The following is an 11504-nucleotide window of genomic DNA, read 5'->3' on the forward strand; positions in this document are numbered from 1 at the left end:
GTTTACCCTACTTTACCCTAGCAGCTTGTTTGAAAAAGGGATTTTTTTATTGAGTTAGAAGGACCTGATCTTAATCAGTCTGATGAGACAGACAAGGTCAGGCCTAGAGTAACAGTTATGAGGTTTAATGAGGTCATAAAATAGTCGACTGCTGCTAACGTGATGGAAAACAAATTTACTTGACAAAATAAGAGTTGTTTTTTTTTTACCTGTGGGCTGTTTACAAATGCTCTTATTGAGAGGGGCAGCTGTGCACGAACATGGAAATGCCCTTATTTTTGGTTTTGACCATACACAAGGAAGTTGAACGAAAAACATTTCCCAAATAACGCCACTACCCGTGCCAACAAATAATCCCACCATGGGGCAAGAAACAACATCACGTTATTACATGTAGCAAGTGACCTATGTTAGTAACACTGGAAATGATATATTGTATGGTCTTCTGTAAATGGATCTAACATGTTTTCACTATTTGGCGGTAAAGACTTTTGTTCTGCATCAGGGGATGCAGTCTCAACCTGTTTTCACTTCCTTCAGTTGATCAAGGTCAATCTGCTGCCAACATACTTTACACTGGTTGTTCCAAAGCGGTGAAGTAACGTAGCTATTGTAAATAAAGAACTAATATTTTAAGACAGACAATAATAACTGTGCTGTTCGCGGAAGATACAGCTATAAACGGTGTCATTTTGATTGAGGTCATCACCATTCTTTACCGGTGTGTGGATGTGATTATTGTTCAATTTGATCACTTCATTCCGTCACACCATGTCTGTAGGGACTGATCGGACATGCCGTAGGCAGAAGACAGTTAGAACTTGCCCCTTTCAAGGACTGAGTTTTTGATGAGGCTGCCTCTCCATGCATAACAGATGACCCATTCATACCGCGAGTGAAGCAAAAAACCCTGACTATCACCTGGCTGGTGCTGAAGAAGAGGAGGGGGAGGGGGGATACCCGCTACTCGTCAACTGAAAACAAGTCAAACAGGTTCAAAAGAGATGAAGACAGTGTTCTTCTGAATGCCCCTGACTGAGTGGGCACATGAGGGACTCATGCCGTGCATTCACCTGACCTCATTTTATAACCGCTAGTATCTGTGGGTTATACTCTAGCAAACTGTGTTGCCCCCCTGTATGTTCTGCAGCCTCTTGACGTGATCTCGTTTAGTTCCATGCTTGTGTTTTTCCGGCCAAGTGGCCACGGTGGACACGCTGCGGATGAGAGATACCCGGCTTATTTACAGGGGGATTGACAAACTGGTTTCAGATATCCTTGTTCCAGGGAAATGAAACAGTCCTCAGGCTGTATCGCTTTTCTAGGAACAATAGGAAGATATGTCATACCTGGCATATCACCCACATGCAAAACTGGATGGGTGTTTACTTCCTTGATCCCAGAGGGAGCTTCATGCACTGATGGATCCGATCAAAAGGAAGGGATGAGTGTATGTAAAGGGGTGTGGAGGGGGATTTCATGATGAACTGGTGTGTACCCGCATGCGTCTTCGCGTGACTTGTTTGCCTATCTGGGAGCACGTGTGCGCGCGCCCCAGCGTGATGTGTGTGTGTGTGTACACACAACACGACCTTGACGATCGCCTCGGTGGGTTACATCCTGGTGCTTTTTGTTTCCTTCCCCAGGGCCCGAGGACAAAGATGCAGTACACGTCATGTACAGAGGACAGGATCCAGCACGCTTTCAACCGCTGCCTGGACGGCCTCAGGAACAGCCCCACGGCGGCACCTGCCTGGAACGGTAAGAAACGGCGACCGACCCCCAGGACGTCGTACAGCGCGCTCACCCCCATGAACGCTGGATCCAAGACAGAGTATCAGTCACACGGCGTTCAGTGTGTTATACTTCGGATTCAACCCATTCGGGCTATATACAGCTGTATATATACAGTGTGTTGTGGTTCTGTCCTAACTGGCATGACTAGATGTGTACCAATCCCCTAGGCGATGGTCAAAAGTTTAAAAAAAACAACGCCTTCCTCAGATGCTTCCACGACTCACTGTTTTAGATGTGCAGCGCCTCTCACACGTCTCTAAGTGACCTCCATGTGCTCGACCACCGGTGAGGTGACGCTTCTCTTGTTCTGTGACTACAAAGAGGGAGCACGGCATCCGCCTGACGTGAAACGCAAACTCGTCAAATCCAGCTCGACTGTTTACCATCAGACTGCGCTGACTTGTTTTTCTCACCTCGAGGAGGAGCCAGAACGTTCTGTGTGTGAGGACGACGGGGCACGTTCGAGCTTGTTGTTGTCGCAAGTCGATCGGCGGGGTGCTGTTGTTCTGCACGCTGGAGGAAGTCTAAAAAGTTGACATTTTGACACTAGTGAAGGAAGTGGTGGCATAGAGAGCAGCGTAAACGAGGCATTATGGGATGGATGGTGGACCAGAGAAGGGAAGGGGAGTAGCATTTTTTTGAAATTCCCCACATGCACACTCCGACCTGTGTCAGATATGGCACCCCTATCAAAACTGTGGTCTCCTTATGACGCGTTGAGGTTGAGTTGTGGCAGTGATGAGCTACAATGAAGGATTGGTTCTGAAACACGTGATGATGGTCAGATGCTTAACTCACTGGTGAGAAGCTCTACAGGTGTTTGACTGTCTGTTTGTGTGTGTGTGTGTGTGTATTCCAGTGCTGATGTGCTCGGCTGGCCAGTCTATGAATCGCTGGAGTTTGGAGGAACTGGTCAAGAGAGAGCCAGAGAACTTCCTCATCCTCCTTCAACAAATCATCAGGAGAACGAAAGAGGTCAAGGGTTGCTCGCTCTCTTCCTCTCTCTCTCTCTCTCCCCCCTCCCTCTCTCTCTCCCTCTCTCTCCCCCCCCCTACCTCTCTCCCTCTCTCTCTCTCTCTTCCTCTGTCTCTCTCTCTCTCTGTCTTTCTCTCTCACGCACACACACACACGCGCAATGAAATTGTGTAACCGACCGGTTATTCTGGAGATGGGTATACCTCATTGATTAGAGCACTTGACTGCTGATCAAATAGTCCCGGTTCAAATCCCATCCCTGTATCGTACATCGATTTGCTTATACGATTACACTATTATTATTATTATTATTATTATTATATTACTGTGTGGCGGCATGAAGCATTATGATACCTGGTGGACACATTGCAGTTGTAGTGTGCAGTTCCACGAACCAAAACGAACCTGCTTCTGTTGTCTCTGCCTGCAGGTTATGGAGCAGTGTCAGTATGAGCTGGTGGCTCCTCTCGCCATCATGTTCTCCTCCACTTTGCTCCAGGTATGTAAACCATCCTTTCTGCCCTCTCCGTGTCGCGCCGTCGCCACCTTTGGCTTTAGATAGAACAACACCCCATCGGGTGTGAGAGCTGCAGCGAGTGGCCCCACGTATCTAGCTGTTCTCGCCCCGGCACCTCCAAACCTTGCGCCTTTCACCACCCCACGTGCCTTCCTCCGCCCCCTCCCCACGCTGGATGCTCTAACCCCCGGGGGGCGTGTCGTGCTTGCAGACCCCTTACTGGCCGGCGGACGCGGAGCTCCTGAGAGAGGCCGTGGAGGTGTTCCGCTGCTTCCTCACCTGGCCCGAGCCGTACTGCAGCGTGTGCAAGGGCCTGCTCTCCACTCTGCGCCAGGAAATCAAGGCACCAGGTAAGTGAGCACAGACAGCTTCCGCTCCATCCCTAACCCGAAAATGAACCCGCAATATGAATCCTCGGGTAAGCAGGTCGAGGTTTAGGGCTCTGGCTACTTTAACAAGGCTCTCTCAGTCAGAGAGCCACGGAGACCGCCCCCTGGTGATAGGAATGGGAAATGCTTTTGGCTGAAGATTTGACACGATGACATATTCATCCAGTACCCATTCACTGTTTTGCAATATTGAAATTAATTGAACAAACGATGTGAGTTTAACGTGTTCCGGAAGTTGTGTGCGGCTTGGAAATATAGAAGTACAGTTCTCTGAAACGGATGTATGCTTTGAATGTTTGGGAAGGAAAGGAGAACAAAACTATGATATTATCATATTGTATAATTGATAACTGGATTTTACTGTAAGCCCTAAATGCTTCAAGAAAATCATGTCAACCTATGAATGAATGAATCATTGAATATCTGAATGGCTGAACATCAGTCCAAGCAACCAATCAATAAACCACTTACTTTACATCAACAGAACTGTGTACAGTGATGGGTGTATTATCTAACCGTGAGAAGTCATTTATTTGGCATTAGTTCATGATGAACCTTATGATGAATGGGTATGACTCTTTTTTCGCACAGGCATATCATTCCACAGAATGGTGAGGGAGGAACAAGGCATGGCTACCTCCAACCATCGCTCAAAGACAATGTAGGTGGACCTGCTACATCCTGTGCAGTTTCTGGTTTCTGACATGCGTCTCCTATTTTTAACCTTGGCTTCTATTTTACTCCTTCTTGGTAAAACAGAAGAGTTTGTAGACCTTAAATAACTGACTGTACTTTGATGCGAAAGAGAAGTGAAAAGGGTCAAAGAAAGTTGTCTTTGAGAACGCTTTGATCTTCCTCTTTTTAGGACTTTGTAAAGTGGATATTTGCATGTCATTAAAGGCTGTGGAAAGTACCCCTAGTCTGTCTACATCCCCTTTCATTCAGAGTTTAGCACACAACTTCCTTTTGCACCTCCACTTCAGCCTTCCCGTGTGTGTGGGAAGCCGGCCCGTCATCCTACGACATCATCAAATATGTTGTCACACTTGGCTATTATTGCACCACACATTTATACACAGTCTACACACTCCGCCACACACTCTTCTCCTGACACTGTGCTCTCTCTCTCTCTCTCTCTCTCTCTCTCTCTCTCTCTCTCTCTCTCTCTCTCTCTCTCTCTCTCTCTCTCTCTCTCTCCGGGGGAACCTTCTAGAACCGTGCTGCTCATGAATCCCGGCGAGGTGCCCGCTGACTTCCTGTCAGTGGCGGAGCAGCTGAGCGGTATTCAGCACTCCCGGAGAGACATCTGCATCACCCTGGTCAAACACGCCTACCAGGCCGCCATGGGCACCAAGTACGCCCTCAGCAGCATCCACCAAGCCCTGCAGGTAGAGCTACCCCCCCCACAAACTGAGCTTCTCCCGCAGCCGAGAAAGCGTCTTGACATAGTGGATAAAAAAGACTTACAGTCGTAATCAAAGTTATTCTATGTAAAACTGTGATATGAGGGTGGTTGTGGTTTTCGACGGGATTTGGAAAGCATTTTCGCTGTCCTTCTGCAGGCCAAAAGTGAGGATGAACTAGAGAAGATCTTTGCCATGGTAACTGACATCCTGGAGACGGCCGCCACCAGCCCTCAGAAAAGCCGAGGTCATGTGACCCAAGAACTGGAGGGACTAAGGGAAAGGATTGGCATCCCGGCGTCCAATGGGAGGAAGTCTGAAGGTAGGAAAGTTATTCTAGCTAACCCAGGACCCTATAAACCATAGATACCAGAATGATAGTTAGCTTTGTTTTCAGGTGTTGTTTCAGTGTCTCTGTTTCTTCTCTCTGTAGGAATGCTCCAGACCCTCCCCGTTCCCACTGCCAAGACCTACATGTTTCACTGGGACACCGACAACTTTGGTAAAGATGAAATGATTGTACATGTGTATCTTCATGTCACTCTGAAAACCCTCCCCTTGATTGAATGGTAGACTGCATACCTTTACGAAAGCTGGGTTTTCAGTCAGGTCTCACATGCACACTGAATCGAAAAGGCATTGTTCACCTAACCACCCTGTTGGTATTCCACTTTCCTTTGTGGTTCTTCAGACATCCTAAACACGATTCTGGAGCAGGAGCACGATCCAGCTGGACTCCAAACCTCGGAGGAGGATGAAGAGGAGGACGAAGAGGAGGGCGATCTGGATGAGGACGAAGAGGTCGGGGCAGAGGTATACCTGGAGGAAGGAGAGGAGGAAGAGAGCGGGCCGGAAGGAGAGGACTATAACTCCATGTCCTTCATCCCCAACGGTTACGACTCGGACCACAGGGCCTCCACCTTGTCCACCGTCTCCTCCCTCTCCACCGCCTCCAAAGACTCCATGTACTCCACGGTCTCCGTGGCCTCCAGGGCCTCCGCCCCCTTCCACCTCTCCACCGCCTCGGGCGTCGACAGTGACTTTTTTGAGGACCCCGACGACTGCTCCTCCTCCACCGCCTCCTCCACCCTCCCCGCCCACGCCAAGAACTCCAAGTCCGGCAAAGGCCGGTTCAGCCAGGGTTTCTCCCGCTTCTTCCGCAAGCCCCCCAAACAACCCCACCTGGTGCGGGCCAAAAGCCTGGGAAGCCCGGAGTCCATGCACCTGCTGGCGGCCAGGTCCAAACAGCGCTCCAAATCCCTCCCTCAGCAGGTCCACCTCCGCAGCCTGGAGCCCGGGCACCAGACCCTGCGGCACGTGTGCTTCAGACGGAGGCCCATCCTCAGCAGCGACGAGGACGGGAAGCAGGTGACGCTGAAGGTGGCGGTGTTCGGCGCCGACCACATGGCGGGCAAGGTGGCCCGGGCGTACAGCAGCCTGAGGAGGAGGGAGAACGAGTGCCCGCGCCTCAGCCGGGCCTTCAGGCTGCAGTTCTACTTCGTGCCGGTAAAGAGAGACGGGAGCGCCGGAGGGGCCGTGGCGCCGAAGGGCCCCAGTCCGTGTGGGAGTCCGCTGAAAGGAGCTGTGAGTAGAACCAACGACGTTACAGTTTGTGGATAGAACGGGCGTGACGAGAGATGTTGGATATTGAAGAATAAATGGCTCTGCGGATAGGGTGTTTGGATATCGAGCCGACCTAGCATAAAACTGCCGTTCGACCAGTCTGAAAAACGTCATGGCCATTCTTGAGCATGATTATTTGGACCCACCGGGCTAAAAGTGGTATTTGTTGTTGTCGTCGGTAACAGGATCTCAATCCCCTGTCCATGGAGGACAGCACCAATGACATTGCCCGCTTCGTCGGCATGCTGGATCCCTGGTATGAGAGGAACACCCTGAGCCTGCTCAACCTGCCCGCCAGCGTGGTGTGCCAGGTAAACACATCCCCAAATCACACCTACACACAACTTTAGTCCTCACGAATGGCAATGCAAAAACGGGGATGGCTGAGCGGTTAGGGAATTGTGCTATTAATCCGAAGGTTGCCGGTTTGATTCCCGGCCGTGCAAATGACGTTGTGTCGTTGTGCAAGGCACTTCATCCTACTTGCCTCGGGGGGAATGTCCCTGTACATGCTGTAAGTCGCTCTGGATAAGAGCGTCTGCTAAATGACTACATGTAAATGTATTGTAAATGTAAAAACACGCAAAAACATGGAATTCATCACAGATGAATGCATTGAATAATGCAAAGCATTCATGACAGATAGTAGACCCTAGTCAGATTTGCTTGCGTCAGTGATTACAACCGCATTGTGTTTCAGAGGATTCCCAGAATGCCAGAATGAATTTAGATTTGTTTTACAGCAAACGTCCAAGACGGAGTCAGAGTCATATGACAACTCATATGAACAGCCACTGCCCATCCTTGTGGATTTGGTGCTGTATTACTGTCGTCATGCCGACCGCCCTGCACTAATCCAGCTCTACCAGGCTGAGGTTTGTCTCTCTCTTTCTCTCTCTCTCTCTCTCTCTCTCTCTCTCTCTCTCTCTCTCTCTCTCTCTCTCTCTCTCTCTCTCTCTCTCTCTCTCTCTCTCTTGTCTCTCTCTCTCTTTCTCTCTTTCTCTTTCTCTCTCTTTCTCTCTCTCTCTATTTCTCTCTCTCCCTCTCTCTCTCTCTATTTCTCTCTCTCTCTCTCTCTCTCTCTCTCTCTCTCTCTCTCTCTCTCTCTTTCTCTCTCTCTCTCTCTCTCTCTCTCTCTCTCTCTCTCTCTCTCTCTCTCTCTCTCTCTCTCTCTCTCTCTCTCTCTTCTCTCTCTCTCTCTCTCTCTCTCTCTCTCTATGTCTCTCTCTCTCTCTCTCTCTCTCTCTCTCTCTCTCTCTCTCTCTCTCTCTCTCTCTCTCTCTCACACACACACTCAAGCTGTCCATCTCTTTTTCCTTTCTCTGTTTCTTGCGTACACATACACATACAGTTAAACACACATCCCCAGGCCAGCTCGGACATTAAAGCGCCACAAAAAAACATTGTCCCTCACTACGAATGAAGTGAAAGCTTCATATGGTTCAACGGGTGCTCTTCTGTCCATGGCTGTAGCTGACGTTAGCGGGCGGAGAGAGGAAGACCGAGGTGCTCATCCACTCCCTGGAGCTGGGGCACACCGCCGGAACGCGGGCCGTCAAGGCCATGGGTGAGTCCACGTGCCTGCCCCTTTGGGTGTCCTAGCAATCCAGCCCATAAATAAACAAGCCCAATCATCGTTTTCCAAACAGAAAATGACTCATCGCGTCAGTCATGGGTTTGAGACCGCTCAGGATGTGGGGGCGGAACAGGGAACATCTGCTTTCTCTGTTTCAGTGATTTGTTTCCCTCTCGGTTCCTTCTTTGGTCCCGTTTCAATTCCTTGCCAATTCCAGTCAATTCAAAAAGGATTTGAATTATTCTCTATGGCCGTGCCTTGACTGTGGCGTTGTATACGTTTGTTGAGCACAATCTGTGGTTGGCTTTCCAGGTGCTGCCCGTAAGAGGTTTGGCATCGATGGAGATCGAGAGGCGGTGCCTCTCAAGCTGGAAGTCGTTTACAACAGGGTAGGTTGCTGTATTTGGACTGTACAACTATGCAGAATGGTGCAGTTCTATGAAACTGCATCAGTACCATACATAATGCGCATCAAAACCTTACTCTCTTTCTCCCTCTCTCTCTTTATCTCTCCCACAGGTGGTCATCAGTGGTAGAAGTCTGTGGAAGAGAGCAGATAAACAGTACACCTCTATAACTCTGACCAAAGCTTGCAAGAACCCTGAAGAACTAGGTATTGTGTTAAAGCATTGCAAAATAATAACTTAAAAGTTCTACAGCAGATCTTATTACCAAACTGCTCCATGTACCATCGGCATTCAGCCATTTCAGTCATCTGGAAAAGTACTTGAATTGTAACGTCTACTGCTTTTCCCAGATTTGTAAAAGCATTTGATCTGTTTAGATTCAAAGATGGAGTGTCTGCAGCTGACAATGACTGAAGTCCTGAAGAGACAAAACTCAAAATCCAAGAAGGGGTACAACCAGGTGAGCAGGAAGTGATGCCTCACGTCCGTGGCTTGTGGTCGAAACAGAGCGAGGCGTGCGCGCTCGTAAACAACATCTCTGCTATCTGCAGTCTATATATAAAGCCACTGAGAATGCACGGGTGCAGTAATATCGCTACAATCTCACAGTCTGAGAAAACACTTCTTCGAAACGCGGCCCCAATTCAAAAGCCACTTTAAAGCCTGAACGCGTAGCCACACGCTTGTTTGTTTGAGCGACAACACTCAGCGGAGGTTTGACACATTATGCAAAGTGCAGGAGCATGACAGCCTGCAATAGGCATGCATGTTCCAAGTGTGAGTGCAGCATGAATTTCTGGTTGGTTACTGGTACATGGTAATGAACTCTGAACTCCACTCTGCAGCAGCTGAGTGTCACAGAGGTGAAGGTGGACAAGGTACACGTCACCGGTGGTGACAACACCACCTTCGCTGTGTGTCTGGACCAGGATGAGAAAAAGATCTTCCAGTGTGTCACCAAGTAAGGAACCGGACTCGAACAGTGCACTTGCCCTCACATGTACAGGCATACAGCTTAGACACGCGTGCACACGCGCTCGACTAAATCGAGGGTGTTGGTAAACTGTTGAATCGCTCCACACACTAACTCCTGTGTCGCCATCCCTCCTCGCCCCTCTCTCTCTCCTCTCCCAGGTGTGAGGTATCTGTGTGCTACAAACCAGACAGCTCATCTGAATGGAGGTTGGGCAAGACGTTGCCTGGGCAGATCCAGCCCCTGAACCCCAGCTTCTGCTCTCTTCTCTGCCTGCCCATAGCCACCTTTAGTGGAGCACAGCCTTGAGACCAGAGGCCCTTCTGTGGATCCTCACCTTGGAGAAACCTGGTAGAAGCCCCGATAAACAGGTCTAGTTGGTGGAAAGAGACTTTTTACCTGCTGGACACTATGGTTTATGTGAATACTGTACATATGTGTATTTATGTGTGAAAATAACTTATAATGTGCACCTTGGTAAAACGTTATGTACACCGTAATCGGTGCCCAGCAATACTGAAAGCACTGACGCACTGAAGTTGTTACCCTGTCTACAGCAATACAGCATTTGTTTCCTGAATTTAAAATGGAAAGATTACACTGACTTGACAAAGCCAGCAGGGGGCTCTGTTTCATTGTTCTGACAACAAACTTTGTTTGGCAGATTTGTAACTAATTTGACATTTTGCTTCCACAAACACCTCTTACAAATAATTCATTTGTTTGTAAATGTAATGTATAAATTGAGCATTGTATATATTTATCATTGTATTTCACTGTGTTGGACATATGTAATTAATAATTAATTGAAGCCTGGTGTGTAACTAGTGGTTCTAGAGAATATAGGATGTAAATATCTAGACCTCGTCTTCAAATCAGAACTTGATGAACGTAATTTATTTCAATCTCTGGTCTTGCACTGAAAGCAGAACTTTCTTTTCAATAAGACATACTATAGTTTTGGCTGTCAAACATTGCTGCACCAGCACTTGTGCAAGGATTCTTATGACTTCTCCGAAATACTAAAGATAAATAAATAAAGAAATAAAAGATTAATACAAATATTGTTGTATGGTACGTCAATGACAAAATAACAAACTAGTTGTTTGGCACAATTGTCTCTTCCTTGTGGTACAAAAATGACAGTAGTTTTGTGTGGTTTATGTTATGTGATTGTGTTCTTTGTATAATCTAAGAAATGTACAAATTAAAGATATTTCAATAAAACTTGGAACGTCTTTTTAAATGACTCTACAGTTGTCAGTAATCTTTTAGATACACAGACTGAATAAAATATTGAACTATAGGCTAAATGCAGGAATGTGTGTCTGTCAGTCTATGGTTGGATTAGAGAACTTATCTCAGGCCATTTTAGCTGTTATAAAACTGATAGAACACAGGCAGTGGTAGACTCAGGATGTTTTAAGGGCACCTACTGCACAACATAGGGCCCCACCAGTGTAAAAATTGGAATCATTATTTTATTTTTCTAGATCGTGTTTTTGTTGGCAACAATGTACTTTTTCTTTCACTATCAGTTAACCTAATCATCTGACCTGAAAGATAGATCTATAGGAGAGAAAAAACGTAGTGGCCCCTTGCAAAAACACAAATAATATTTGTTAGGGGGCCATACAATGTGAATGTAAACAGGGTTTGAGAGTTAAATTCAAAATCTTATCAAAGTATTTGGCACCAGTCCTAGTTTTTTCTTAAGGAAAACATGCCCTAGAGGGCACATTGCAAGGCAAAGCATCTTATTTTCTTGCACTTCATAACAGCACCCTTTTCAATTCATTGTAAGGGCACCTTATAGGGCACTGCAATGCATTTACTTCACTAAA

At 47.5% G+C, this 11504-nt stretch overlaps 1 protein-coding gene across 1 annotated transcript in view; it reads left to right on the forward strand.

The window, feature by feature from the left end:
• pik3r5 (phosphoinositide-3-kinase, regulatory subunit 5) overlaps positions 1-10890 on the forward strand; it is a 16294-nt gene extending 5404 nt beyond the window's left edge. Inside the window, exons 2-18 of the mRNA XM_084686026.1 lie at positions 1647-1761; positions 2657-2772; positions 3203-3271; positions 3501-3639; positions 4270-4339; positions 4892-5066; positions 5241-5403; positions 5515-5583; positions 5773-6665; positions 6890-7015; positions 7448-7579; positions 8178-8271; positions 8593-8669; positions 8800-8893; positions 9065-9147; positions 9533-9648; positions 9822-10890. Coding sequence (XP_084542152.1) covers positions 1662-1761; positions 2657-2772; positions 3203-3271; positions 3501-3639; positions 4270-4339; positions 4892-5066; positions 5241-5403; positions 5515-5583; positions 5773-6665; positions 6890-7015; positions 7448-7579; positions 8178-8271; positions 8593-8669; positions 8800-8893; positions 9065-9147; positions 9533-9648; positions 9822-9969 — 2664 coding nt within the window. The 5' untranslated portion in view covers positions 1647-1661 and the 3' untranslated portion in view covers positions 9970-10890. The remainder of the gene's footprint in view (positions 1-1646; positions 1762-2656; positions 2773-3202; positions 3272-3500; positions 3640-4269; positions 4340-4891; positions 5067-5240; positions 5404-5514; positions 5584-5772; positions 6666-6889; positions 7016-7447; positions 7580-8177; positions 8272-8592; positions 8670-8799; positions 8894-9064; positions 9148-9532; positions 9649-9821) is intronic.
• Positions 10891-11504: the final 614 nt, after the last annotated feature.

The sequence above is a fragment of the Hypomesus nipponensis genome, chromosome 21 (genome assembly GCF_054491055.1).
Source record: "Hypomesus nipponensis isolate SF chromosome 21, ASM5449105v1, whole genome shotgun sequence".
Lineage (NCBI taxonomy): Eukaryota > Metazoa > Chordata > Actinopteri > Osmeriformes > Osmeridae > Hypomesus > Hypomesus nipponensis.